The sequence below is a fragment of the Syngnathus floridae genome, chromosome 10 (assembly GCF_059516105.1).
Source record: "Syngnathus floridae isolate MCC-2025c chromosome 10, RoL_Sflo_1.0, whole genome shotgun sequence".
Taxonomy (NCBI): domain Eukaryota; kingdom Metazoa; phylum Chordata; class Actinopteri; order Syngnathiformes; family Syngnathidae; genus Syngnathus; species Syngnathus floridae.
In genome coordinates, this window is record NC_142422.1 from 11706766 (window position 1) to 11731059 (window position 24294).

Consider the following 24294-nt stretch of genomic DNA (forward strand, 5'->3'; position numbering starts at 1 on the left):
AAATACAAAACTAAACGCTTTTAAGAGTTTCACTGAAATCTTACGCGTTTAAAATATAAAATACATATATCTTATCTAAAATTACGATTTTGAGAGTGATAGCACACTCAGAAATTTAGGGCACAATAGACGTCATCATAGCGCACCGGAAGTTCATCCACAACGTGTCGTCGGGAAATTCACGCGTGTGCTTTTCGTTCAACTTGCGATCAGAAATTGGACAAAACGTAAGTGAAATACAGTTGTTGACTTTATGGCAAAGAATTGCACTTGGTGTTTTATCATTGTTGTGACTATAGTCTCCACTCATTGCATAAATGATGCTATGTGCAGTCACAGTTTTGTAAATAACCAAAGCGTCTAACTCCTGTCCGATAAATAAATGCACATTCAGTCACATGGTAGCATGTAGTCAATTCAACGTGAAGTGAATGAATATGTAACATATGTAGACATCGTGGTCACAAAGTAGATTTTTATATATTTTTTGTCTGATCTGCGCTTACACCGTTTGAGTACAGCATCAAACTAACAGGCAATCAGATTTTGCCCGACTTGTATTGCCAAATAAGCTATTCAAAATATGAGGAAGACATTTGAACCAGTTGCATTTGCTCACAACCCGGATAATTGATAACAATTATGACAGTAAAATGCAATGATTTTTGATAATGGCTCAACTTAAGTGCAATATGAGATACTAAAATCATGAAAAAGACTGCATCACCATTGTTTGTTATTTTGTACAGGTGCTGAGCATCCTCTATTTTGGTCTTTTCAAGGTGTCCTTGTAGCGAGGTATCATGGGTCGCAGGTTGGATCCCGCCAACAAGGTGAAACGAGGTCCCGGGCGGAAATCCAGAAAGCAGCAAGGGGCGGAAACAGAGTTAACCAAATTCGTAAAAGATGGTGACTATGTGCTTTTCTTGTGATTTTTATATAACAACAAATGTGTTCATTATAATGCCAAAAAAAATCCATCTCACTGACTTTGGCTGTCTGCCTGCAGAGGAATCGGAGCAAAAACGTCAGTCAAGAAGAGCCAGGATAAGGTCAGCTATTGCTGAGATTACATAACACGAATGTGCAGTATATTCAGCTACATCTTACTCATTCATGTCATGATTTATTTTTGACAGAAACGCAAAAAAAATCGCCAACACTTTGGCAAAGGCTAAAGCAGCTGCTGAGGAGCAGGCTAAGAAAGGTAAGTACCTTATTAATAATAATTCCTCTACAATGTCTGGGTTGATAGCAGAAGTTTTTTATATTCTAAATGTTATTCTAAATTCAAGATTCCGTAAGTTCTTAAGTTAATGGCTGCTCATGTTTGGTCTCTGAAGGCTTCACAGACGAGAACAGCAAATGGCTGAAGCCGACAAAGAGGAAGCGCAAGCTGGAGCAATCCGACAGCGAAGATGACAGCGACGAGCACTGGGAGGAAGAAGACGATTTTGATGAGGAGGAGGAGGCAGAAGTCGGAGCGCCGCCATTGAAGAAGAACGAAGGAAAGAACCAAGCAAAGATGAACACACAACTGGGAATGAAAGAATTGGAGGAGGAAGATGATGAGGATGATGATGAAGAAATGGTAGATGACTACGGTGCTCTTGATGAAGAGGAAAGTGACGGAGAGGAGGTACGTCAAGTAAAATGTGTCCCAACTATTCCGACCATCAGCAGGTTGCAATAAGTCACAAGAAAAGTATACAAGTAGAATTATTATATATATTTTTTTAACTAAAACCTGTTATCATTCTGATTTGTAGCTTCTCCCTATTGAGCGTGCAGCCAAAAAACAAAAGAAGCTGAAGCAAACTATGGGGCTTGAGAGTGATGATGAGGACGATGATGATAGTGATGAGGTGGATGATGACAAAGATGCCGATAAAAAATCAGATGATGAAAAGGAAGAAACATTGCAGACCAACGTAGACGACTTGGATCAGTTCAGGCTTCCTAGACCGGAGGAGAGTGAGAATGAAGGTTAGTTCTAGAAACTATATAAATGTACAAAAATCAAGCTTACCAAAACTTCTTCATCCCTTTATCATCTGCACAAACCAGGAGTCCTGCCTGTGGACCTGAAGACGATACACCAAAGAATCAAGGACAACATTGACGTCCTTTGTAACTTTTTGTCGAAAAGAGAGCCGGGGAAAGCGAGGGTAGACTACGTCGCTTTGCTGAAAAATGATCTTTGCACCTACTACAGCTACAATGAGTTCCTCGTCGAGAAGTTCATCGAGCTCTTCCCGCCCTCGGAGGTGCGTGTTCGAAAAACGGTGTTACCTTCACTTGCGAGCGGAAGTGAAGATGAGAGAACTAGATGATCGCCGTGAATGCAGCTCTCGGCCTAACAGTTTTACCATGCATGTTTTTCTCACTTACAGTTGGTGGAGTTCCTTGAGGCGAATGAAGTTCACAGGCCGGTCACCATTCGGACCAACACATTGAAAACCAGGAGGAGGGACCTCGCTCAGGTAAATGCGCACAGATGGCCTTTACATAACCACAATTATATGATAGAAAGACATTCAAAGACTTTTTTTCTTTTTTCTTTAGGCCCTAATCAACAGAGGTGTGAACTTGGATCCACTAGGAAAATGGTCCAAAGTGGGTTTAGTCATTTACGATTCCTCTGTCCCCATTGGTGAGTTTGCCCTCCGGTCAACCATGATCAATTCTTTTTGAAGCTAAAAATGCTGACAAATGACTTTGTGGCTATGTTATGACATAGGCGCCACTCCGGAGTACCTGTCTGGTCAGTATATGCTGCAAGGCGCTTCCAGCTTTCTTCCAGTAATGGCGCTCGCGCCACAGGAGGGCGAGACCGTGTTGGACATGAGCGCCGCCCCGGGAGGAAAAACCACTTATATCGGTAATGGCTTTGGTCAATTCCTGTAAAACACAAAAATTAACAGACACACACATCTTGTATTGGATCTCATTGGATTGCGGAGAATGTGTTTACATCTCGAAGCGTGTGTATGAATATTTTCTGCCTCTCGCAGCTCAGCTGATGAAAAACACGGGGGTGGTCATCGCTAACGATGCCAACGCTGACAGATTGAAGAGCGTGGTGGGCAACATCCACCGTCTGGGCGTCACCAACACGCTAGTGTGCAACTACGACGGCAGGCGGTTCCCTAAGGTGACGCGAATCGATGTTTGTTGACACGCTGAGTTGGAATTTGTTGTTGTGCGCTAAGACTCGTTGCAACGCAGGTCCTGGGCGGCTTCGACAGAGTGCTCCTCGATGCTCCGTGCTCCGGTACAGGCATCATCGCTAAAGACCCTGCTGTGAAGACCAACAAGGTAGAGCGCGATTTTCGTAGGGAGAAAATGCATTGATATATTACCCTTGTAAATGTTGTCAATTCAAAACTTTAAACATTTGTTTGTAGCAATGTCGCTTATGTGTCGACTTTCCTGACAGGATGAAGCTGACATCCTGCGCGCCGCTCACTTGCAGAAAGAGTTGCTCATGTCCGCCATCGACTCTGTTAACGCCCAGTCCACTTCGGGAGGATATCTGGTCTACTGCACGTGTTCCGTGATGGTTCGTGTTCCGCCTATGGGACGGACATTGCCGTGCACATCTGGCTTTTGTGACAAATTGTTTTGTGCCAGGTGGAGGAAAATGAATGGGTGGTGGACTACGCGTTGAAGAAGAGGAATGTCAAATTGGTACCCACCGGACTGGATTTTGGCAAGGAGGGCTTCACCAGGTAACAAGACTGACTTTTTTTATACAAACCTTTGTTTTCATCATGTGTTCCTATTAAGTCAAAATCACTGTACCTGGCCTTTGTGTATTCATTTAGGTTCAGAGCTCACCGGTTCCATCCGACTCTGCAGCTCACCAGGCGGTTTTACCCCCACACTCACAACATGGACGGCTTTTTTGTGGCCAAGTTTAAAAAATTCTCCAACGTGATTCCAACTGCACCCACAGCGAAAGGTACGCGCTTCTGACTGCACTTCTTGCTAACTTTCAGTATGAATTGATTAAGGAATATTTTTTTGTATCCATATTACAGAAGAAGCTACGGCAGATGCTCCGGACGAAAAAGCGGACAAGACCAAGAAGGTCGTCCTCGGCGAGGCGGGCGAGTTAAAGCAGGAGGCTAAAATAAATGGAACAGCAGCAAAAAAAAGGCCTCACTTCCAGGCTAAAGGGAAAAACAACTCTCCTGCTGGACCGAAAAAAGCTAAGATAGCCAGGATGGACAGAGATACTGTGACGGGACAAGGGACCAAGACGCCCGCCATGGCTGAGACGAAAGCGGGGAAGAAGGCTGAGAGCAGATTTAAGAAGAAGCAGGCCAACCAGAAGGAGAACCCCATGAAAGCTAAGAATAAAATGGGGAATAATCTGAACAAAAATAGGAAAAAGAAACAACAAGCTAAGAATACAATGGGGAAGAATACATTCAACAAAAAGTGGAAAAAGAAACAAGCGAGATCATAAAAAAACGTGTATGTGTTTAGAAGGTTATTAAAAAAAGAGCTTTGTTGGGTCGTTTTGGAGATGTATGCAACAATCTCTCCACAACCGATTCAAGCATAGCTAAAGTAACTACAGACGTACATATATTGTGCTGGGTTTTTTATTGTACCATGAAATAGCAATTATAATTGTTTTGTTGACTGAATTATGTGAATGGGTTCTCGCATAAACCTGACAATAAATTTTTGAGATACCCATGTTCTTTAATCATTTTGCAGTGTTTGCTTCACTCAAACGTCATCTGACATCCAGTTAAGTCAATTTTCTGTAGCATTTATTGTCGTTTTGGAGACACTGAAACTGATGGTTTACCCAGCGCATTTTGTGTGAGAAGGCAGACTGGTTGGACTGGAAATCAATCTATTTCCACTATGTTTCCCATCCAATTCATAATTCGCATGAAGTTTGGCACTGGATTGTCATGTGACACTTAATTCCCACCTTAATTTACATCGATTATATTACTTTTCCAATTTTCTAAATCGGAACTTTTCACTGCAAAATCTTCCATCGGCGCCTTGTGTGGGAACAACCAATCAGAGGTGGCCTTCGGCTGACCGGAAGCTGTGTTGTTTACATTTTCCAAGATGGCGGCGGGGATGTATTTGGAGCATTATTTGGACAGTAAGCTATTTATCGAGATAAAACACATCCGTGACGCTTTAGAAAGAGCGATAACAGCAGAATACAATGTCGTTATTTTGCCTTCGAATAACTGGTGGAACGTGAATCTTCATTTGTTCCCCAACCGTTCGGCAGCGCCCGGCTCGGTCTATTTGCTGGATTGTCACTAAAATGGCGACTCAACGTTCAATTCCTCACGTTTAGTCCATCAACACACCCTTTAAGTATACACATACCGGGCCTTAATTATTGGTACGAATGCTTGAAAATAACTCGTCGACATTGAGCTGCACATGAACGGGAGCGAGCTACTTTTGCCTGTTTTTTGACTCCATCTATTGTCAACATGTCTTTAATCCATTTTTCTCTGTCACACCAGGCATAGAGAACTTGCCCTTCGAGTTGCAGAGAAACTTCAATCTGATGCGGGATTTAGATCAACGCACAGAAGGTGAGAAGTGCATTTTAGGGAATCTACACGTGGACTACAGCAGTGTTGTGTTTACAGAATAATTACTCAATGTTAACGGTCTCCTGCAGATCTCAAAGGACAGATAGATTCCCTTGCCAAAGAATACACATCAAATGCTCGGACTCTTTCCTCTGAGCAAAAGCTGTCCATACTGAGGCAAATCCAGCAATCATACAGCAAGTGCAAAGAGTTTGGCGATGACAAAGTGCAACTGGCTATGCAGACCTATGAGATGGTGAGTGTCAGACGTTTTGAAATGACGTTAGTGTGTGCTTGATCAAATTTATGACAAGCGTTCATGTTTAGGTGGACAAGCACATTAGACGCCTGGACACAGACCTGGCCCGTTTCGAAGCCGACCTGAAGGAAAAACAGATCGAGAGCACAGATTATGATTCCACCTCCAGTAAAGGAAAGAAAGGTTTGTGCCGTGTCAATATGATGCCTCCTCCCGTGTGCCCAGACTGTTAATCTACCATGTTGTGTAATTCCAGTTGACACCAGACAAAAGGAAAAGAAGTCGGCTAAAACGAGATCTAAAGTCAAAAGCTCAGATGAAGACGGCAGTCCCAAAAGCGCCCAGAAGAAAGTCAAACTCCTTCAAACGTATGTTTGCCTTCTGCTATTTGGCTGCTTTGTTATTTTGTCACTTTCCAGGCCTAATTTTTATTTATTTTTTTTGTGCCATCAGGGGCGAATTCAACACCCCCTCCGCCAACTTTGGGAATGTGCACCCATCTGATGTGCTGGACATGCCAGTGGATCCCAACGAGCCCACCTATTGTCTGTGCCATCAGGTGTCTTATGGCGAGATGATCGGCTGCGACAACACTGATGTGAGTCGTCGTGCTCGTGTCCAGCATGAGCCGAATTGCAATTGTATTATTTACTATTTATTACACAATTTAATAAGTTCCAACCGCAACATTCTTTTTTTTTATTTATTTATTTATTTTTTTAATTATTATTGAGGGGGGGTAAAATGCATGTAACACACTATGCAACTGAGACTATTAATTCTAGTAAATGTATCATGTCAGTTACCGTAATGTATTTGGCCCATTATTTTGATTTTTGTCAGTAAGCAAATAGCCTTTTTTATAGAAGCAGGAAAAATGTCAAAAAAAATGAAAGGAAAATGGCAAATCTTTTGAATAAGGTCACAGATGACAGACACGCTGAGTGATTGATTACTCAGACGACACGTACGGGCAATGTCTCCTGGGTGAAATTGATCCAAGCCTCTGAGTTTAATGTTATAGCCTTACACGGAAGTTTTTGTCTGCAGTGCTCCATTGAGTGGTTCCATTTTGCGTGTGTGGGTCTGACCACCAAACCACGAGGCAAATGGTAAGAAATCTGTGAATCCACAATGTTCTGGCAAATCTCTTTTCCCTACTCATGCAGTGTAATCCGAGTGTCTATGTTTTTCATGCAGGTATTGTCCACGCTGCTCCCAAGACAGAAAGAGAAAATAAAACAGTTGTCCTGGAATAAACGCTGATTCCAAGGGGTGGGTGTGATTCGTCTTGAATGAGGATTTTTTGTTTTTGTTTTTCATCATCCTTAACATTAAGGTGCTTCATTTTACCCCTTTTTTTTTTGTATTTGCCTTGGTCTGATGCAGTGTGTGACGAATTTATGAAGTGATTTCTGGTGTATTTAAAAAATGTTTTTTTCACTTAGTTACATTGGTGCTCTTAAAATATTTTGTTTAAATGATAAACACTACAACTTCCCCAAACGGTATAATGGTTTGAATTTGCATGATGCAACGACTATTCACATGCAAAATGTAAAGTATTTTCTCTTGAAAAAAATAACCTGGCCATTTATAATTTTTTGTTTGTTTCTTTGTTGTGTAGTTCCTTTTTTATGCCATGGCGAACAAACCTCACTGTTTTGTTTGAGAGGTAAGAAGACAAAAATAGTGTGATCACAAATGAGAAAGTATTAGTCATCCCTTTATTAGAGACAAATTTATTTTAGCATTTTGATCGAGTGCTGTTTAGAGTGCAAAGCATTTTGTGAAAAGAACTGTCATCGGTGTAGCTGGAATACTGGTACAAGGAGGGAGGATGTGATTGTGTTATCAATCATTTGAATACAGCTACTACCTCAAATTCTTGTCTGTTGTGTTTTCTTTTAGGGGGGGTATGGCTTTTCATTTCCATTCAGTACCTTGATTTAAAAGTGCTCCATAGAGCGGATCAGGATACATGGTGGATTGATTGAATATATTCCCTCAAAATATGAATTAAATTCACAGCCCTCAAAATATGAATTAAATTCACAGTAAACCAAAGTCGCTTCGTGGATTCACTATAAACATTTCCCTGTAAGTGGCGCTATTTTGCGGTTTATTTAATCCTTGAACAATTGTCGCTCATATATGACGTCACTAGAGCGCCGAGTATTTGGCGCGATGTGCTACAAATTTGAAAATCCGAGGGCGGTCGAAACCCAGTTTGCGGACCAGGGGGTCGAGTGTGAAAACATTCGCCTCTTACGGTCGACGTCGCGAAGGACGGGAGAGCGAATAATAAAAGTAGGTTGAATGTTCAAAACTTAGCGAGGCCTTCGCCAGATAACAATTAATTGTGAGTGTTTAGCCGTAATGTCGTCACTACAAACGTGGCTAACGGTAGTTAGCATGTCTAGTTTAGGAGCTGCGTTTCTATCTTGTTTGTTTTCATATTTTTTGATTGAATTTAGTCTTCCAAGTTCTTCCTTCTTTTACGTCTTAACACATAGTATTTCTTGATTTCTCTTGAGTCAGTCAAAGAAAAACAAGAGCAAAAAGTTTCCGGTGTTAATGTGATCTTTAGCTTTGACGAAATTGGGTTTTTGCTTTGAATTTTTATTGAGGGTTTTCCCTACTCTGCAGGGATGTCGTGGGACTTTTTGGTGCCCGTGTGCGTGGGTGACCTGGTCAAGACCGGGGGGATAAACCAGTACGTCGTGCAAGATGTGGTTTCCCCAAAACAGTTGCCGTCCCATCTTCACAGTGAGTGGTAATCTAGTGTTTGGCTGTGTTTTCATTGTAATCACTTCATATGGCCTCATAACATTAATTTGAAAAATTTTAACCATTTAAATAAAACGAGCATTTTCACTGCATCCCAATGTGTAAAGATGGTCTTCGTGTATCTGCCTCCATTGTACTCAGGATTCAAGGCTGCATTGAGAAGCCAAGGGCCTTTGTGCATCCTGGAACACTTTGACACAGCCTACAGTGTATTACAGTGAGTGAGATTTTTACTGTAATAGAACTGATTTTTTTTTTCGCCAAAGTCAAAATCTGCAAATCATTAGCCGTCCAAAAAGGGGATTTGTGATTGCGTATGTTTACTGTACAAGTATTGTCTTCACTCCCAAAGGCATGCCAACTCGGTGGATCTCAGTGTGAAAGAGGACACTCTGGACTTGCTGGTGCAAGGTTCGAGTTGTTCACATTGAATATTTTAAAAGGACTCGCATTAAAAGCCGGCAAGTCATCTATTTTCCCGTTTACTTTTGTTGCAGTTGTCAGCAGCCTGTCCTCCTCCCTGCCCTCGTTGCTCATCTCGGTCTCCTTTTCTGCTGCCGAGCGAAAAGAGAATCTCAATGCCGTCAAAATGAGCGTCTTCTTGCTCTGCAAAATCACAGAGTGTCTCGAAAGCGACTCTTACAGGCAGAGCTTCATCGCTGCACCTGGCAAGGTATGACTTGGTAAAATATTTTACAGGGAATTGAACTTTTTTTTTTTTATGCCCAGTGATGCAGTCTTGGCAGTATGGTGATCTGTCAGATCAGGGATTATGATCGCTTGCTTTCTGTTTGATGGGTAATCTTGGTAGTGTCATAGTCATATTTCACTACTGTAAGGGCCCACCTACACTTAACGTTGTCGTTGCTTCTACAATATCTGTCCTCCTCAGAGTAATGAGATGGGACTGGTAGGAGATGTCAAACAATGTGTGAATGTCTGTTTGTGTGATGTTTGATTATATGTAGCAGTTGGCAAAACGATCTAGTCTCTTCGGAGTGTTTGGCAGGTATGAGCTACAATCTTTGGTAATCTGAGGGCATTTGTGTCATTGCATAATTAGTAGATGCTTTTGCTCCAAAAAGCGATAAACTATAAAAGTAGTTTCACTCTTTGGACAGGGTGGCAAAAAGGCCAAAACGGGCAATGGGCTCCAGCAGTGGGACAGCGAGCGGGAGCGAGTTCTTCAGGCTCTCGTGCAGCTACTCCAGGTGGACATCCGCTCCCTCTGGAATCTTTCCCTCGTTGAAGAAGAGTTCACCTGGTACTTAAAAGCGGCGTCAGCTGAAATGTTTTTTTCTGTGTGTGTTTTTTGCACTTTTGTGTTACTTTATTTCCTCAATTTGTCTGATTGAGATTTATTTACTAAACTCGGTTGAGGTCCAGATGTCTACCCCCCCAAGTTCCTCATTGACATCTGGTTTCCTTAGCTGCGTGACCTGCTGTTGCTACAAGCTACTCGAGAATCCGACCATCAGCCATGTCAAGAGCAAACCCACCAGGGAAAATATCATCCATCTTCTCGGCTTGCTGATCAAGAAGTACAATCACCTCCTTGGTGAGGCTTCGACTTATCTTAGTGGGCTCCTTTAATCAAATGCAACCGCTGTAACTGAAATGCTTTGTAAAGTACATGCTAACTGGCCGGTCGGGGCAACGTACTTTTGTTTGTTTGGCTTGTGCTGATGTCAGCAAACTCTTCTGCCCAACAGGTGCCAGTGTGAAGGTGATCCAGCTGCTGCAACACTTTGAGCAGTTGTCCTCTGTGTTTGCTCAGGCCGTGTCTGTGTGGAGCACCGAATACGGAGTCAGGGCCATCATCGGGGAGGTCATAAGGTCAGCCAGCCTGCGGTCTTTTATACACACTCGTGACTGAATCGTTTCAATGGAGGACATTGGTGGATTGTTTTTAAATGGAGGTACCATTGTTACAAGACTAAAACATTTCTTCAGAGAGATTGGCCAGAAGTCAAGTGAGGAGCTCGCCAGGGAGGGCTCGGGTGTCAAAGCGTTTGCATCTTTCCTCTCTGAACTCGGCGCACTGGTACCCGAGTTAATGATCCCCAACATCAGCGTACTGATCACACACTTGGAAGGAGAGGTACACGACCTTTTCAACACCTGCATCCCACCACCCGTTCGTCGTTCGTTCCTTCTGAAGACAAATCCGTTTTGTGTAAATGATCCCTAGAGCCACACGATGCGTGTGGCCGTGTGCGAGGTGCTGGGTGACATCCTGGTGCGCGTCCTGTGCGGGGACGGACTGGAAGAGTCCAGCAGAGCTGACCGCGACCGCTTCTTTGACATCCTGCAGGAGCACCTGCACGACACGCACTCTCACGTCAGGGCGCGCGTCTTGCAGGTGTACGCTCGGATTGTAAACAGCAAGGTAAGCTCCCGAGTCTCGGAGGTTCATCTTGTGGTGTTTGCCGACTTAATGTTTTTTCTTCCCGCTCCTAGGCCTTGCCGCTATGTCGGTACAGCGAGGTGATGGGGCTGGCCGTGGGCAGACTGATGGACAAATCAATAAATGTGGTCAAGAGTGCCATCCAGCTGCTGGCAGCCTTCATTGCGCACAACCCCTACAGCTGCAAGGTAACGCCCTTGGGAATCTTTGACCATCTTGAACCTCGCTGAAGCCTTTGTGACTTTCAGCTAAGCAGCGCGGATCTGAAAAAACCTCTGGAGAAAGAGACGGCCAAGCTGAGAGAGATGAAAGAGAAGCTGCGTGGGAGTGCACCGGGTGAGCGCTTGATTCTTGATGACCCGGTCTTCGATCTGGCCTGCTCCTCCTTGCCCAATGATGAAACCAAGGCGAATACGAGCTGAGTGAACGACAGCTGGCTGCTTCTTGCCTCAACTGGCGGGTAATCTTGGCAGTGCAAGGGAGGCTTGTTGCTCTGCTGTAAGGGCCCGTCGACAGTAAATCTGGCTGTGCTATTGGTTCTCCTCTGAAAGTTACATTGGAGGAATCATTTAGATGAAGCCCACAGTGTGTCTGTGTGTGTTTGTGAAGGCCTGAAGTTTGCCCAGCTGTTTTCACTCTTCACTCAGCAATGAGTTGCTTCTTTGGTAATCTGAGGGCCAAAAAAAAGTTTTCCGTTCAACCCAAATACAGCGCTTCATGCTCGGTCATCTCCTTGTTATACATTTCCTCCATCTCGCTTTTAATTCCTGGCGCTCACCCTGCTGACGGCCAATACGTCATCTGGCTTCTTTGTCACGCCGCACGAATTGACTTTTTGAAGAGTCTGACGCAATGCTTCCACTTTTAGCCGCAATGGAAAGTATTGGACGCATTCACACTAAGTGCTTTGAGTCATAAAGTTACACCTGTTTCCCCGGCTCGACGCAACCCATTCAAGTTTGTGCGGGTTCATTAATGTGAGTGTAGCCGGCGTTCCTCAGAAAGCCTTTTAATATAATTGGAAAGGCTTTGCAAAAGACCGCAATTGCACAAATCTAACAAAAAGATGAAAAGTACGTCGGGATGTGACAAAATAAAAGCAAATCGGGGGACTGTGCTGAACTACGTGGTCGATTTCCTTTTCATTCTTCATGATAACATTCAACCACTATAACTGTCCCCCCCCCCCCCGGGTTTGTGCCTTTGCAGTAATTAAGGCATCAGAACTGTGGGCTGCCATGGAGCCTGAAGTGCGCATCACCGTCGACACCGAGCTGGAGCCTTCGAATGATTCTGAGAAGGAGCAAAAAGAGGAGGATCCAGATGTTGAGGAAGGAAACGAGATGGAAGATGATAGGGCAACCGGTGTGAAGATTGCTCAGTACCTCCGGGTCAACAAATACAGGTAAACCTGCTATAATGTCGGAAAACTGTGTTTACAATACACACGACTATTTTCTTCTCTCCTTCGCAGGAAAGCCGTGCGTCTCTGCATCAAGGCCCGCAGCCGCTTCGCCGAATCGGAGATGTTTGCTGCCCTGTCCGATCTCACTTCCGAGACACTAATGGACACGCTGGCCTGTCTCTTCATAGGTCATCCCGTTTGTTCGCTTCACTTTGTGTGTCACTCAGGCCCGTTAAGATTCACTTCTGGGGTTTCGTCATTACGAGAGGACGTCCCTTTGACATCTTTTGATGTCGCATAATTCTAATTGACAAGTTCATAATGGAAATAGCTTTTAAAGTATGTTGGAAACCAACCGCCATGACAATGTCGCTATACTGTCACTCAGGGGTGGGCAACTTAAATGATGGCGGAGGTCACTTTGATTGGCACTTAATGTACAAGTCAAAATCATGACAATCCTTAAGAGAATTTATTTCCCGTTCCGTCTCCTTAGGCTCTGACCGGGACAGCCCCGAGCACAGTCAGCACTTGCCTCCCACTCCACAGAAAGGAGACAAAGAGGCAGACGATGCAGAGTTCAAGAAGCAGGAAATGTTGGTGCAGTATCTCAGAGATACGGAAACCTTCGCCCTTCAAGTAGAGAGAGCCATCTCTGTCATCAACTCCATGCTGTACTGGAAAACCACTTCAGGTTGATGCTTTTCAAGGGTTTTCAAAAAGTCGTTCGTATTTTATTACTGATGGGTTATTTTTGTTTTGTAGTGGTTCAGGAGGCGGTGCAGTTTTGCGTCACAGTGTGCGAGTTTGGCGTGGCCAACTCTCTCAGCGGCGTGAGGAAAATGTTGCCTCTGGTTTGGTCAACTGACTCGGCTATCAAGGATGCTGTCATCCAGGCCTACAGACGCCTCTATCTCAACCCCAAAGGAGACACTGTCAGGTCAGCAAAAAACACTCACTCAATGACATACTAGCAACTTTGGAAAAGGTCACGTGTGGTGCCACCAGCCGGTTGTAACTGCCTTTCGTCGAGGAGGCGGTAGAGTCTAAATAAATAACAATTTGGCTATGGAATGAAGCCCTTAAATAAAAGCCTTCCCCTAAAGATGTGTGATGCTATGACGTAATGGTAGAATAGCATCGCCATAGCAACCATGCAGTACAAGGTCGTATCATGTCTTTCAATAATTGAAATGCGATGATAAGTTTGGTTCTTCCACTCAAGCTTCTCCGTTTATTGATTTACTTTAAGCTGAGGCCCTCAATCGAGTGAATTTGTGATATTCATCCTCATCCTATTTTATCCCGCCAGGGTGAAAGCTCAGACTCTTGTGGACAGTTTGTCAGAACTAATGGTGGACGCGTCTCTCGGAACGATTCAGTGCCTTGAGGAAATAGTGAGTCGTTTATTCACGAATGTGTCGACGTGGTGATTTTTAGCTACCTAACTACAAAACGTCCCAATTGTGTCACTGTAGGTGCAGGAGTTCTTCGGAAGTGGCAACAGCCTGGAGTCGACGGTGGTGCAGGTCCTGTGGGGGAGGTTCACCGGCAAAACGGAAAGCTCGCCACTGTACAGGCGAGCTGCCGTGCTGCTGCTGGGCATGGCTGCACGGTGAGACAACCGTTGGACGATGCACGTCACCACCCAATCTCGCTCCTGCGTCAAATCGTCTTGTTTGTAACACCACGCTAATCAACCGTGGCTTTTCCGTGGAATCCAAGTCACGGTCAAATACATGGGAATGTGTTTAACGGAATATTTTTAGTGTCTCCCCGCCTGCTCAAAGGCTTCCACCGCTGCGGGGAAGAGTAAAGCGAGACTATCTGCAGTCCGCCCACACCGCCGCATGTCTTCACCCAGTCGGCAACATTCACAACCTATTAAATCTCAATGCGGTTCTCTTCGAACCCGGCTTCCCACGTACATTATCTGGCCGAGCGCCGGCGAGGCCACCTCAACGTCGCTCGAGTTAATGTAGGCCATTCGTTTGCGTAATAACGTTCGTTTGTGGCGCTTGTCTTTTCTCAACAGGGCAGAAAGGGAGGTGGTCCTCAGCAATCTAGACACGCTTTGTGCGGTGGCCTTGGGAGAAAAAGTCACAGAAGACTTTCTTATGGCGAGAGACACCGTCATCACCATCTGCAGCATCACTGACCATGTTCGGGTAAGCATGTTTATTGAAACTCTTGATGGCCTTTGAAGTTTCTGAAATGTGTAATGTTCCTTTCACCAGCAATCTAAAGGTGCCCCATTCCGACTGCCTCAAGAACATGTGCTTTTTACCCGCCTTACACAAGCAATTGCTGAAGGTATTTATTTATTTATCTTTATTTTTTGCTTAGTATGTTTTCACTCGTCTGACGGTGGGCGATGGCTCGTTCCAGGTGCCATGATGGAGGACCCACACTGGCAGAGCTTCATGGAGCAAGCCATCCGCCTCACCTACTTTCTGGCTGAATCTCCTGACCAGCTGTGCTCCCGCTTGATCCAACGCACCGCACGACTCCTGCTGGATCAAATTCGTGAAGGCAGCGAGCTTAACCCCAAGGATGTCACTCCTACACAGGAGGGATCGCAAGAGGCTGGCGAGCAAGGTGAACAACAATTAATTCATTTATTTTTTATTTATTTATTTTTTTTATATCCCCACCCCACACTGTTGCTTCACCGGTGTTCTCCTCTCCCGCAGTGAACTGTGTTTGTCTGGCTCAGCTGCTGGCTTTGTGTGGCTGCGTGGCCTTCTGGCAAGTGTCACACCTCGAGCGCAGCGTGAGTGGCGAGTTGCGGAGGCGGAGATTAGAGACCGAGGAGCGGGAGGAGAAGGAAAAGGCTCCACCCGGCAAAGCTAAGGTGCGCCACCACTGCTGTGTACGCGCGTGTAGACATTCTTAGAGGTTGCTGTTCTGCATCTGCTGTCATTATTTAGAGAAAAAAAAAAATTATATAACTCGTCTGAGTTGCATGTAGAATTTTTAACACAAAATTTGTTTCAAAAATTCAATGTCCTTAATTTGATGATTGATTTTTGTGCCATCTGAGTTCTTTTATTTATTTTTTATTATTATCATTATATAAAGATTAAAGAAACACAGTTTGTGAAATTTGCTCGCAGAAAAAAATAAATCTTTGGAAGTCAAACTCAGTGGACACAGATTTCTCATGGCAATTTTTTTAGTTTAAATTTAAAACATTGACAGACACAAGTAGCGTTTATATTTGTTGCGTCCATCCCATCATTTACTAACATCAGTTTTGAGATTAAGTCTGTGTGATGAAGTGTCAAGCTTTGTGATAGCCAAAAGAAAGTTCCGCCACTCTTGAATTTTCCACCAGCTAACGGCAAACGAGAGCACAATGGAGGAGGAACTGGGCTTGGTGGGCGCCTCTGCGGACGATACGGAGGCTGAGCTCATCAGGAAGATTTGTGAAACGGAATTGCTAGCTGGTAACAAGAATTACATCCAATCTTCTCCTCTTTTGTCCTGCATTTAGTTGCTCATTAAACGCACGCTGCGCCATTCACATGCTAATGCGGTGTTTTGCGTGCACCCTGCCAACTCTGTTCTCTCCTTAAGAGGAGAACCTGCTGAGTGCATTCCTTCCTTTGCTGGTGAAAGTATCCAGCTCACCCGGACGCTATTGCCACCCTCAGCTCATCACGGCGGCCTGTCTGGCTCTCTCGCAGTACATGATGATTAGGTAAACACATTCCCCGCTGTTTTGAATCATTGGGATAATGATTGGTGGGTTTTTTTTCTTCTTTTTTCTCCCCTTTTCCAGCCCATCTGTTTGTGAGGCGAACGCCCGTTTAATGTTCACAGTGCTGGAGCGCTCTGCACTTCCCGTGGTCAGGGCCAACGCCATCATTGCTCTGGGAGACCTAACTGTCCGCTTTCCCAACATATTGGAACCCTGGACCCAGAATTTATACGCCAGGTAATGGGCCTGGCTTTTTGAGTCTAATCAACAGGTTGCTGCCTCGCAAGCGTTCATTTCTCACAATTTCAGGCCTGTTGTGAGTTGATTGCGCAAGCTGTGTGGGCGGTTGTCTTATTCAAATTTTTTTTTTTGCATCACTCTGCTCTCCATACACTCCACTGAATCACGATGAGCGGAAGTTGACTCTTTCCATTTTTATTAACTAACTTGAGACGGATGTGTGGTCAAACTCACGTGGTTGTTATGGCAACAAGCCCAGCGCTCTATGAACCGTGGCTTGTGACACCTTAGACAAGGTCTTCTCCCTTCAAGCGTTTAATTAATAGCGTGTAACAGACTGCGGCTGGTCACTCTGCTGTAATTATACACAGCGGCTGCGAGAGTAGAACGGAAACAAAATCATTTACACTTGTGTCAAGAAGTTGACTTTAAAAACACTAATGGATTCTCAAGTCAAAGCCCCGCCGCCAACTTGGAAGCCAAGATGTTTCGTTTTATGCATTTAATTATAACGCACGACAATGACCGCGTTTCGGCGTTTGGGAAATGTCAACATTCACTTCCTTTCTAATGCCTCCTTGCCCTCCTCGTGTTGCCTACCTGATAATTTCCTCCTAATTGTCTCCCACACAAACACCTCCACTGTCCTCCGAGCTGTCGGCGCCGCTGCTGCTGCTGCCGCCTTGGGGCCTTCAGATAAGCGTATTAAGAATTAATTACCTCGTTCATTGCTGCAGTAAGCCCCTGCATTGGCAAGAGCGAGTGGCGTGCACACCTTTCTGATCTTCCGCCAGAAATCACCCCTCCTTGGCATAAATGAGCAACGCTTAATGACTTTCTTTTGTGGGGTGAGTTTGATTGAGGCAAACTTTTATTTTATTTTTTTTCCTCTCAAACTCAGCTCACCCAGGGCGATAGAAGATGGACGGATGCCACGTCCACATCCGGTCTGCACCGCAGACGATATCACTTAAGTTTGGGGTTGTCTCGTTATGCTAATGCGACATCCTCCTCTTGCAGGCTCAGCGACGAAGTTCCGTCTGTGAGGCAGACGGCTGTGACAGTGCTGACACAATTGGTCCTTAAGGATGTGCTGAAGGTCAAAGGTCAAGTCAGCGAGGTGGCCGTGCTGTTAATTGACCCCGAGCCACACATATCCAGCCTGGCCTTGAACTTCTTCAACGAGCTGGCCTCCAAGGTGCGCCCTCCCACGGCTTTGAGGTTTGGAATTACAATAGGGTTCTCACGCACCGCTACCTGCCAATCATGTTCCACCTTCAGGACAACGCCATTTACAACCTGCTCCCGGACATCATCAGCCGTCTGTCTGACCCGGAGAGAGCCATGAGCTCAGACGACTTCAACACCATCATGAAGTGAGTCGACTGCCGTTATGACTTGTCCGATTCTGGAGTATATCAAGGCAAGGGTGAATTTTGTGTATCAAAAATACTAGTAGTATCGGTACTTGGTATCGATGACTACTTGACATACTGGATATCAAACATTTCTTTTAAAAACTGCACAGTATAAAATATTCAGAAGTAGTAATCATCACAAATATTGCATACTCAATATTTGCCGGATCTATGTGTTTTTAGACAGCTCTTCTCGTACATCACCAAGGAGAGACAGACGGAGTCTTTGGTAGAGAAACTGTGCCAGCGCTTCAGGACCGCCAGGTGAGCGCATGAGCATTGCGTGTGGCGCGGCTCTGTCGTGGCGTCGCCTTTGTCTTTGCCCATTGTGAGCATGTCAGCTAATTAGTTTGTGTGTGCGTGCGTGTGTGTGAAGAGGCGAGCTGACATTTAATGCCAGTTCACCTATTAATCACACGCTGACATAACCTTCACTCATCTTGTCTTTCCGCGCCGTTTGAGAACGGAGGTGGAACAATGGGCCGAAACCTGCGCCTTGGCTCCACCTCTGACTCATCCGTACTCCGAGGAAGGACATTTTACATTACTCAGTGGCAAAGTGAATTATAGATAGCAAATGCGATTTGTTCCAAATGCCACGACAAAGCCAAATCCACGAGTAAAAGATCCAGAACGGCGTTCCCATTTGCATAATTTTCTAATCCGATTTAGTGGCCTCAAATTGGTCTTCTCTACTCCGCAGGACGGAGCGCCAGTGGTGCGACCTGGCCGTCTCGCTGTCCCTGCTGTCCATGTGTGAGCGCGGCTTCAAGAGGCTGCAGGAATGCTGGGAGTGCTACAGCGACAAGCTGACCGAGCCCGGCGTCTACCAGCCTCTGCTCGCCATCGCTGCCAAGCTGCGCCGAGGAGCCAAGATCCAGTTCAAGGTGTCGCCAATTTGTCATAGCCCTATATGAGGTTTCTCTCCAGGCCCAATAACGATTATTAATGGCTAAGGAGCCTGATATTGATATGCAGCAAAAAGTCAAGGTGGTTTTTGCATTGGCACAATATCTTTATTTTAAAATTAGACCAAAACGTTGCAAAAGTTCTAAAACAAAAAGGTGTGTGGATTTACGATTTACACCTCTTATGGCTCCCTGAAGGTTTATGAAATATATAAGTATTATCCATCCATTTTCTGTACCGCTTTGTCACCACGGGGGTCGCGGGCGTGCTCAAGCCTATCCCAGCGGTCATCGGGCAGTAGGCGGGGGACACCCTGAACCGGTTGCCAGCCGATCCCAGGGCACACAGAGACAAACAACCATCCGCACTCACACCTAGGGGCAATTTGTAGTGCTCAGTCGGCCTATCAAGCCTGTTTTTGCGATGCGGGAGGAAACCGGAGTACCCGGAGAAATCCCACGCGTGCTCGGGGAGAACATGCAAACTCCACACAGGGAGGGTCAGAGGTGGAATCAAACTGGCACCCTCCTAAGTGTGAGGCGGACGTGCTAACCAGTGCGCCACCAAGCCGCCATATAAGTATTATAAGTAAATGTAATTTGAATGTAATATGAACTTGTCACAGAGCCAAGTGGACGACTTTGAGAAGCGTCTGACTGCGGTCCACACGCGAGGCCTGGAGAACGTGGAAAGCCCTGAGATGGAGGAAGAAAATCAAAAAGAGGGCAGGGCCACTAACAAGACGGTCACACCAAGGCCTGCAAGAGGTCGTGCCAAGTCCAAGCGAGGTCTGTGCATCGTCTTCGTCTTTAAAAATGTATATTTACTGTAATTAATTTGGGCTTGACCGATTAATCGTCTGAAATCAGCGCTTTTAACCCCCCCATTTTATTTTACCAAGCTCAACTAAAATTCAAGTGTTCTGTCTCTCGTTCCATCCAGGTCAGTCAAAGTCGTCAGTTTCCAGCCAGTTCGACGACAGTTTTGTCACGCCTCAGAGAACTCGCAAGTCCAAGAAGAAACCTGTCATCACCTTCAGCAGTGACGAAGAGGAGAGCGAGGAGGGTGAGTCCATCCGAACTAGGAACTGAATCAAGACGTTGGTGTTAATTGAGGTTCTTTCCTAAGAGAGTGGTGTCTCACTGCTTTCTTTGGTGGAGGTAACTAGACAGTTGTCATCCCGCTAACCTTCATCTCGCTCCAATCTTTATCTTTCATCAGATGCCGTGCTGGACGAGAGCGAGACCCCCAAAGTCACCACGCCGATTGGCCGTACATCTCGACGAGCTCGCCTCAGAAACTGAACAGTTTTTAATTGTTTTATTTTTATTTTTTTTAATACCATCATACCGATTAACGTGCCCCTTTAATCAAGGCGTCTTTTAATAAACCCGCACTTGATGTGGTTGTTTCAAACGTCCTGAGCGGCGGTGTCCTTTTGTCGCATCACCGTCCAACCTGTGTGCTGGCTTGCACCAGAACTTTTCAAAATGGTGCCGGAGTCATTTTGTCAGCTCAGTGGTAGGACTCGCTTGTTTGTTTATTTAGTTGTTTATTGACAATTTTTCCTCAGGCTGCTGTACTTTGCTTCAGCCTGATTTTGGGTGTTTGGACAGTGATGTGTCACCACCTGTGTTCTTTTCCTTGCAGTTTTCCGCTCTGCCTCACCCACCGCGGCGCTCCCGCCATCACACTGGCTTCTCCTTCTGACTTTGTGTGCATACTAACAATCCGCTCTTTCCCCGTCGTTCCTCTGACGTTTTGGTTTCATAGCAGGTTGGCCTGACTTCACTCAGCAATCTTTCCGAGGTCTGTGCCTGGTAATCTTCCCCCCCCCCCCCCCCCCCCCCCCCCCCCCCCCCCTTTACGCTCACTGCCTACATTTTTCTTTTTTAATTTTTTTTTTTTAGATTTCCTCCCACAGTGCTCATCTCTCCGCTGACATCACATGCAACCCCCCTCCCTCACTGCCTTCCCCCCCTCCCTCTCATGATTGCTAATCTCTACGTTTCGCCTACTGCCTGCCCCCACATGTTGTCCTCTCCCAAAAAACATAAAAGCGGGGTGAATTTCTCTTCGTATGTATTCATAAACGCTTATGTAAAGTCCCCACTTTCCAAACGGAGGCTTCGCAATACGACTCCTCTCCATTTTAGGCTAAATCAACCTCTATTTAACATGTATGTTTTAAGTTTTAGATGCTACCTTGAGATGTTTGATGAACTGGAGGATGTAGTTGAAATAATTAGAGGCTGTTGAACTTCTCGCTTGTGTTGTAATTTAGCGGCGGGTGGTTGTGGGGAGCAGATGGCACTGACAGACTGTAACTTGGCCAAAGGCGAGTAGAGCTCAGTCAGTGCACGTTGCCAAAGACCGGAGACAAAAAGGGAGAAATGCTTGCCTACATTTGGAAAAATAAAAAAGGGGCATTATAATCATTTCTTGGTTAGCTGAATGCTAGCGAGAAATACATTTTTACGTATGCGGCCAACAGCATCTGAAGCAAGTAGGATTCATGACATCAGATCATCAGTATGTCATTTATGAATCGTTTTGCACAGATGAAAGATAAATGAATGCGAGAGAAAAAAAAAAATCTCTGTTGATGCCCCTGCCAGGAGGACAAAAAAGCAAGTGGAGGAGGAGAAGGGTGGGGAGAGAAATAATAATTTCAATTCCACCACAGAGTGGAGGAGGAGGAAGAAGAGGCGGGGCCAGACCAGAGAGATAGTGATGCTCTCGGCAGGTGCCGGCAAGTGAGAGGTAGCCCAGACCGGGGATGGAGAAGACTCGCTGAGCGCACAAGACTGCCACACATACTTGCGCACGCAACAGGTGAGTAAGATTTGCTTCTGCTCTTTTTTACGAAAAAAAATTCTTGACTTAGTTCAAATGTTGAGGATTGTAGTTTGACAAATGATTGCTTTTTGGAATATTTTGGATAGTGTTTCCTCTTATTTGTCAGTTTGTTTATTTCAAATGAATTGTTTTAAGACACTTTAATTGGAGCAAGAAATTGCTCTTTTGGGTTTGTTGCTCTTTTTAGATTTGAAACAAAAGTAAAAAAAACAATAATGATGTTTTTTTTGTTTTTTGCCAGGTAAAAAAAACGAACTCTTTTGCAGCCAGTGTGTTCTCCAGTCGTCCTGCTAGAGCTCTCCATCTCCGTCGCCATGTTGTTTTGTTCCGTGCTGCTGGGAGCGACCCTGCTCATCCTGGCCCCCATGGAGAGCCCTGAGGCTCGCGCGCTTCACCCTTCCCCGGATAGCCCTCAGGTAGGACGGCCACAAGTCGCTAAAGTGCTCACAAATGAGTCAAGACTCTGATAAGTAACAATGAATTGATTATTTTATTTCCCCCCAAAAATATCATCTTTCTATGCAGTTGCTATTCCTGTTGCTTGTTGTCATCTGCAAAGGTTGAAAGAAAAAAAAGAACATTAAGACAAAGTAGTAGAACGTATTGATATATATATATTTTTTTAGATATAGAGGGTAAATGTAAAAAAAAAAAAAATACATAAGCAAATAAAGATATCTGAAAAGTCTACTTAAGTAACTCCCCAGGATGGAGGTCAGCAGGCTAAGGAGCTTGTTGAAGGATGCGCAGGAGAAAGTAATGAAATGTCTCCATAATTGAATTACTCTCCTCTCTATCGAATTTGTACTTGTGTTGCGGTGAAGTTAATGGAGCAGCTCCTGGATCGCTATAACGACCTGCTGACCATGGACGACCTGGAGAACCTCCTGAGCAGCCCGGCCGAAGAGCAATCCACGTTGTCCTCCGGGGCCAAAGCGTCCGAGTTTCCCGCCAAATGGGCCGACGTCCAGCCGGAGACCCCCTGGCTCCGCCTCCTCCGGGATGCCCTGGCCAATCGCAAGCCCGTAGAGTCGGAGCGCTCGCGGAGGGGCTGGAACCGAGGTTGCTTTGGCCTCAAGCTGGATCGGATCGGGTCCATGAGCGGATTGGGTTGTTAGTCAACAGACTGGTGTCATCCTTTTGGGATGACAGGGAAGGTAAAGGAAGTTTACGCGTGTGTTAGTCGGGACCTTTGTGGCTGTTGAATAGTTAGTTGCGCTGTAGTATTTCACTCATTCAATATGTTTCACATCAAGCAGCATTTTCTTGCCATTGCCCGTCTTGCTTTTTGTAAATGAGGTTAATAGTGTTAGTACAATGTAATGGCCGGCCGGTGTTGTGATGTGTGGAATCCTCGTCACAAGTGCAAGTTGTAGTAGTAAAATAACAACTAGAAGTTTAGCAGCCCATCTTGTCCACACTTCCTGCTCTTTGTCTACTCATAATTTGCACTAATAAATAGATTTTGACTTTATGAATGTTTCACTGGCCATTTTATTAGGTACACAAGCACAATTAAATTAGTTAAAGCAACCATGGTCCTTTCTGCCAGAAAAAATTAAATAAACGATTTGTTTTCATTTTCACTCTTAATGGAGTTACGCTGTACTATTTCAGTTGTCAATGCTTGCGTTTCTCTCATGTGCCACTAGATGGCAGCTTACGTTTATTTACAATTGTACCTTCACTACAAGGTGCCGTGCCTTGACTTCACACCGGCCTTCTATCCTGGCTTCAGGTTGCTTTAGTGAGTCATTTTTTTGTCGTCGCATCAACCACAGCCTTTACAAAAATCCACTGACAACATAATGCATCAAAATATCAAATGACATGAGAATTATTACTTTTCAGAATCAGCTTTATTGGCCAAATTTGTGCATGCCAAACAAGGAACGTGACTCCAGTTGATCGCAGCCTCTGTACAACATTTTAAGTGACTAACAACATCTAGGTGACTAACAACCTCAGTTCAGTTGGTTCTTTACAATCTCAAACTATAAGCAACTTTTGAGTTGCTCTGACTCGTTAATACAGCACAATACAATTTATCTCATCTGCATTTCCTGATTTTGCCACAGAAACATTTCTGATGCCACTCCACAAATTCTCTATGGAATTGCGGTTTGAGGATTGGGCTGGCGTCTTGAGAACATCCACGGTGGTTGTCTGGAACCGAGAAGCCAATCACTCGTTTGGGATGGCTGCCTTATCCTCTTTGGCAGGAGGAAACATGATCTCCTGCAGTCATCTGATGTAATCAAAGTAACCTCGTATACCATAAATAGGCCCACTGTGCATCGCAGTGTGAGAAACACATATCCATTTTGTGATGCTCAAATGTAGTCGAGCAGTCCCAAAGTCTGATGTCGTCCACTGTCCAAGTGTGGAGCAGCCAGCCACCGTCTAATCTTAGCCTGCCCTTTACTTCCCCTCTTTGACCTTAAGCTCCAGTGCGGCATGCACTCGGGCCGAGCTTTTGGTTCTTCAGCTGTGCCGGTGTGCACGCCACCACCGCTTCACAACAGCACGTCTGCAAACACACAGCTGATAGTGCGCACACAAAAAAAGTCAGCACTCAACATTGCACATTGTTCTGTGGATGTGGCAAGACTCAAGTTGCAACCTCGGCACGTTTTACCTGATCTACAAATGATGTTGGCAATCGGTCCGTTTTAAAAGTGTCATAACAACTGCTTTGACACTTGGGTTCATTTAC

The 24294-nt window shown here is 45.1% G+C and overlaps 4 protein-coding genes and 2 non-coding genes across 8 annotated transcripts; all 6 read left to right on the plus strand.

Moving 5' to 3' along the window:
* Positions 1–98: 98 nt before the first annotated feature.
* Positions 99–4720, plus strand: nop2 (NOP2 nucleolar protein homolog (yeast)). Of its 2 annotated transcripts, none has more exons than XM_088388212.1 (16): positions 99–227; positions 783–909; positions 1010–1052; positions 1140–1207; positions 1344–1639; positions 1770–1986; positions 2068–2267; positions 2394–2483; positions 2566–2653; positions 2741–2881; positions 3015–3154; positions 3229–3318; positions 3440–3562; positions 3634–3731; positions 3828–3964; positions 4044–4720. In XM_088388212.1, exons 2-16 carry the CDS (start codon positions 804–806, stop codon positions 4472–4474), a joined length of 2268 nt encoding a protein of 755 aa, XP_088244338.1. In that variant the 5' UTR covers positions 99–227; positions 783–803; the 3' UTR covers positions 4475–4720. The 2 variants fall into 2 exon arrangements, with proteins under 2 accessions (XP_088244338.1, XP_088244339.1); XM_088388213.1 differs by having other exon boundaries at positions 135–227; positions 750–909.
* A 290-nt stretch (positions 4721–5010) lies between these two features.
* Positions 5011–7732, plus strand: ing4 (inhibitor of growth family, member 4). The gene is made up of 8 exons (XM_088388257.1): positions 5011–5137; positions 5517–5588; positions 5678–5844; positions 5916–6030; positions 6104–6215; positions 6301–6445; positions 6898–6959; positions 7048–7732. The coding sequence occupies exons 1-8, from the start codon at positions 5101–5103 to the stop codon at positions 7085–7087; spliced, it is 750 nt and encodes a 249-aa protein (XP_088244383.1). The 5' UTR covers positions 5011–5100; the 3' UTR covers positions 7088–7732.
* A 289-nt stretch (positions 7733–8021) lies between these two features.
* ncapd2 (non-SMC condensin I complex, subunit D2) lies at positions 8022–21556 on the plus strand. 2 transcript variants are annotated; one of them, XM_088388196.1, is made up of 32 exons: positions 8022–8157; positions 8497–8616; positions 8779–8854; positions 8990–9048; positions 9135–9310; positions 9759–9901; positions 10068–10195; positions 10350–10473; positions 10591–10738; positions 10829–11026; positions 11098–11232; positions 11293–11380; positions 12254–12449; positions 12519–12637; positions 12946–13143; positions 13215–13389; positions 13762–13846; positions 13928–14064; positions 14485–14617; positions 14687–14762; positions 14838–15047; positions 15143–15303; positions 15787–15898; positions 16029–16152; positions 16234–16389; positions 17413–17590; positions 17674–17768; positions 17994–18074; positions 18514–18697; positions 19345–19507; positions 19662–19784; positions 21406–21556. In XM_088388196.1, the coding sequence occupies exons 2-32, from the start codon at positions 8499–8501 to the stop codon at positions 21477–21479; spliced, it is 4173 nt and encodes a 1390-aa protein (XP_088244322.1). In that variant the 5' UTR covers positions 8022–8157; positions 8497–8498; the 3' UTR covers positions 21480–21556. The 2 variants fall into 2 exon arrangements, with proteins under 2 accessions (XP_088244322.1, XP_088244321.1); XM_088388195.1 differs by lacking the exon at positions 21406–21556 and adding an exon at positions 19941–20135.
* On the plus strand, positions 9361–9679 carry LOC148392451 (small nucleolar RNA U85). The gene has a single exon (XR_015861138.1). It is a non-coding gene; the product is annotated as a small nucleolar RNA U85 (small nucleolar RNA).
* Positions 11433–11723, plus strand: LOC148392452 (small nucleolar RNA U85). Its single transcript, XR_015861137.1, has one exon. It is a non-coding gene; the product is annotated as a small nucleolar RNA U85 (small nucleolar RNA).
* Positions 21557–21850: 294 nt separating the features above from the next.
* On the plus strand, positions 21851–23052 carry nppcl (natriuretic peptide C-like). The gene is made up of 2 exons (XM_088388270.1): positions 21851–21994; positions 22403–23052. The coding sequence occupies exons 1-2, from the start codon at positions 21893–21895 to the stop codon at positions 22694–22696; spliced, it is 396 nt and encodes a 131-aa protein (XP_088244396.1). The 5' UTR covers positions 21851–21892; the 3' UTR covers positions 22697–23052.
* The last annotated feature ends 1242 nt before the right edge of the window (positions 23053–24294 follow it).

Bases quoted from the DNA above. Each gene is read 5' to 3' on its own strand.
- nppcl (XM_088388270.1), top strand. From the start codon at position 21,893: ATGTTGTTTTGTTCCGTGCTGCTGGGAGCGACCCTGCTCATCCTGGCC. The intron at 21,995-22,402 runs GTAGGACGGCCA...GTTGCGGTGAAG, and splicing joins CTTCCCCGGATAGCCCTCAG to TTAATGGAGCAGCTCCTGGA.
- nop2 (XM_088388212.1), top strand. From the start codon at position 804: ATGGGTCGCAGGTTGGATCCCGCCAACAAGGTGAAACGAGGTCCCGGG. The intron at 3,732-3,827 runs GTAACAAGACTG...GTATTCATTTAG, and splicing joins GGCAAGGAGGGCTTCACCAG to GTTCAGAGCTCACCGGTTCC. The intron at 3,965-4,043 runs GTACGCGCTTCT...TCCATATTACAG, and splicing joins AACTGCACCCACAGCGAAAG to AAGAAGCTACGGCAGATGCT.
- ing4 (XM_088388257.1), top strand. From the start codon at position 5,101: ATGGCGGCGGGGATGTATTTGGAGCATTATTTGGACA. The intron at 5,138-5,516 runs GTAAGCTATTTA...CTGTCACACCAG, and splicing joins TTTGGAGCATTATTTGGACA to GCATAGAGAACTTGCCCTTC. The intron at 6,031-6,103 runs GTTTGTGCCGTG...GTGTAATTCCAG, and splicing joins CTCCAGTAAAGGAAAGAAAG to TTGACACCAGACAAAAGGAA.
- ncapd2 (XM_088388195.1), top strand. From the start codon at position 8,499: ATGTCGTGGGACTTTTTGGTGCCCGTGTGCGTGGGTGACCTGGTCAAG. The intron at 9,902-10,067 runs GTACTTAAAAGC...TGGTTTCCTTAG, and splicing joins GTTGAAGAAGAGTTCACCTG to CTGCGTGACCTGCTGTTGCT. The intron at 13,847-13,927 runs GTGAGTCGTTTA...GTGTCACTGTAG, and splicing joins TTCAGTGCCTTGAGGAAATA to GTGCAGGAGTTCTTCGGAAG.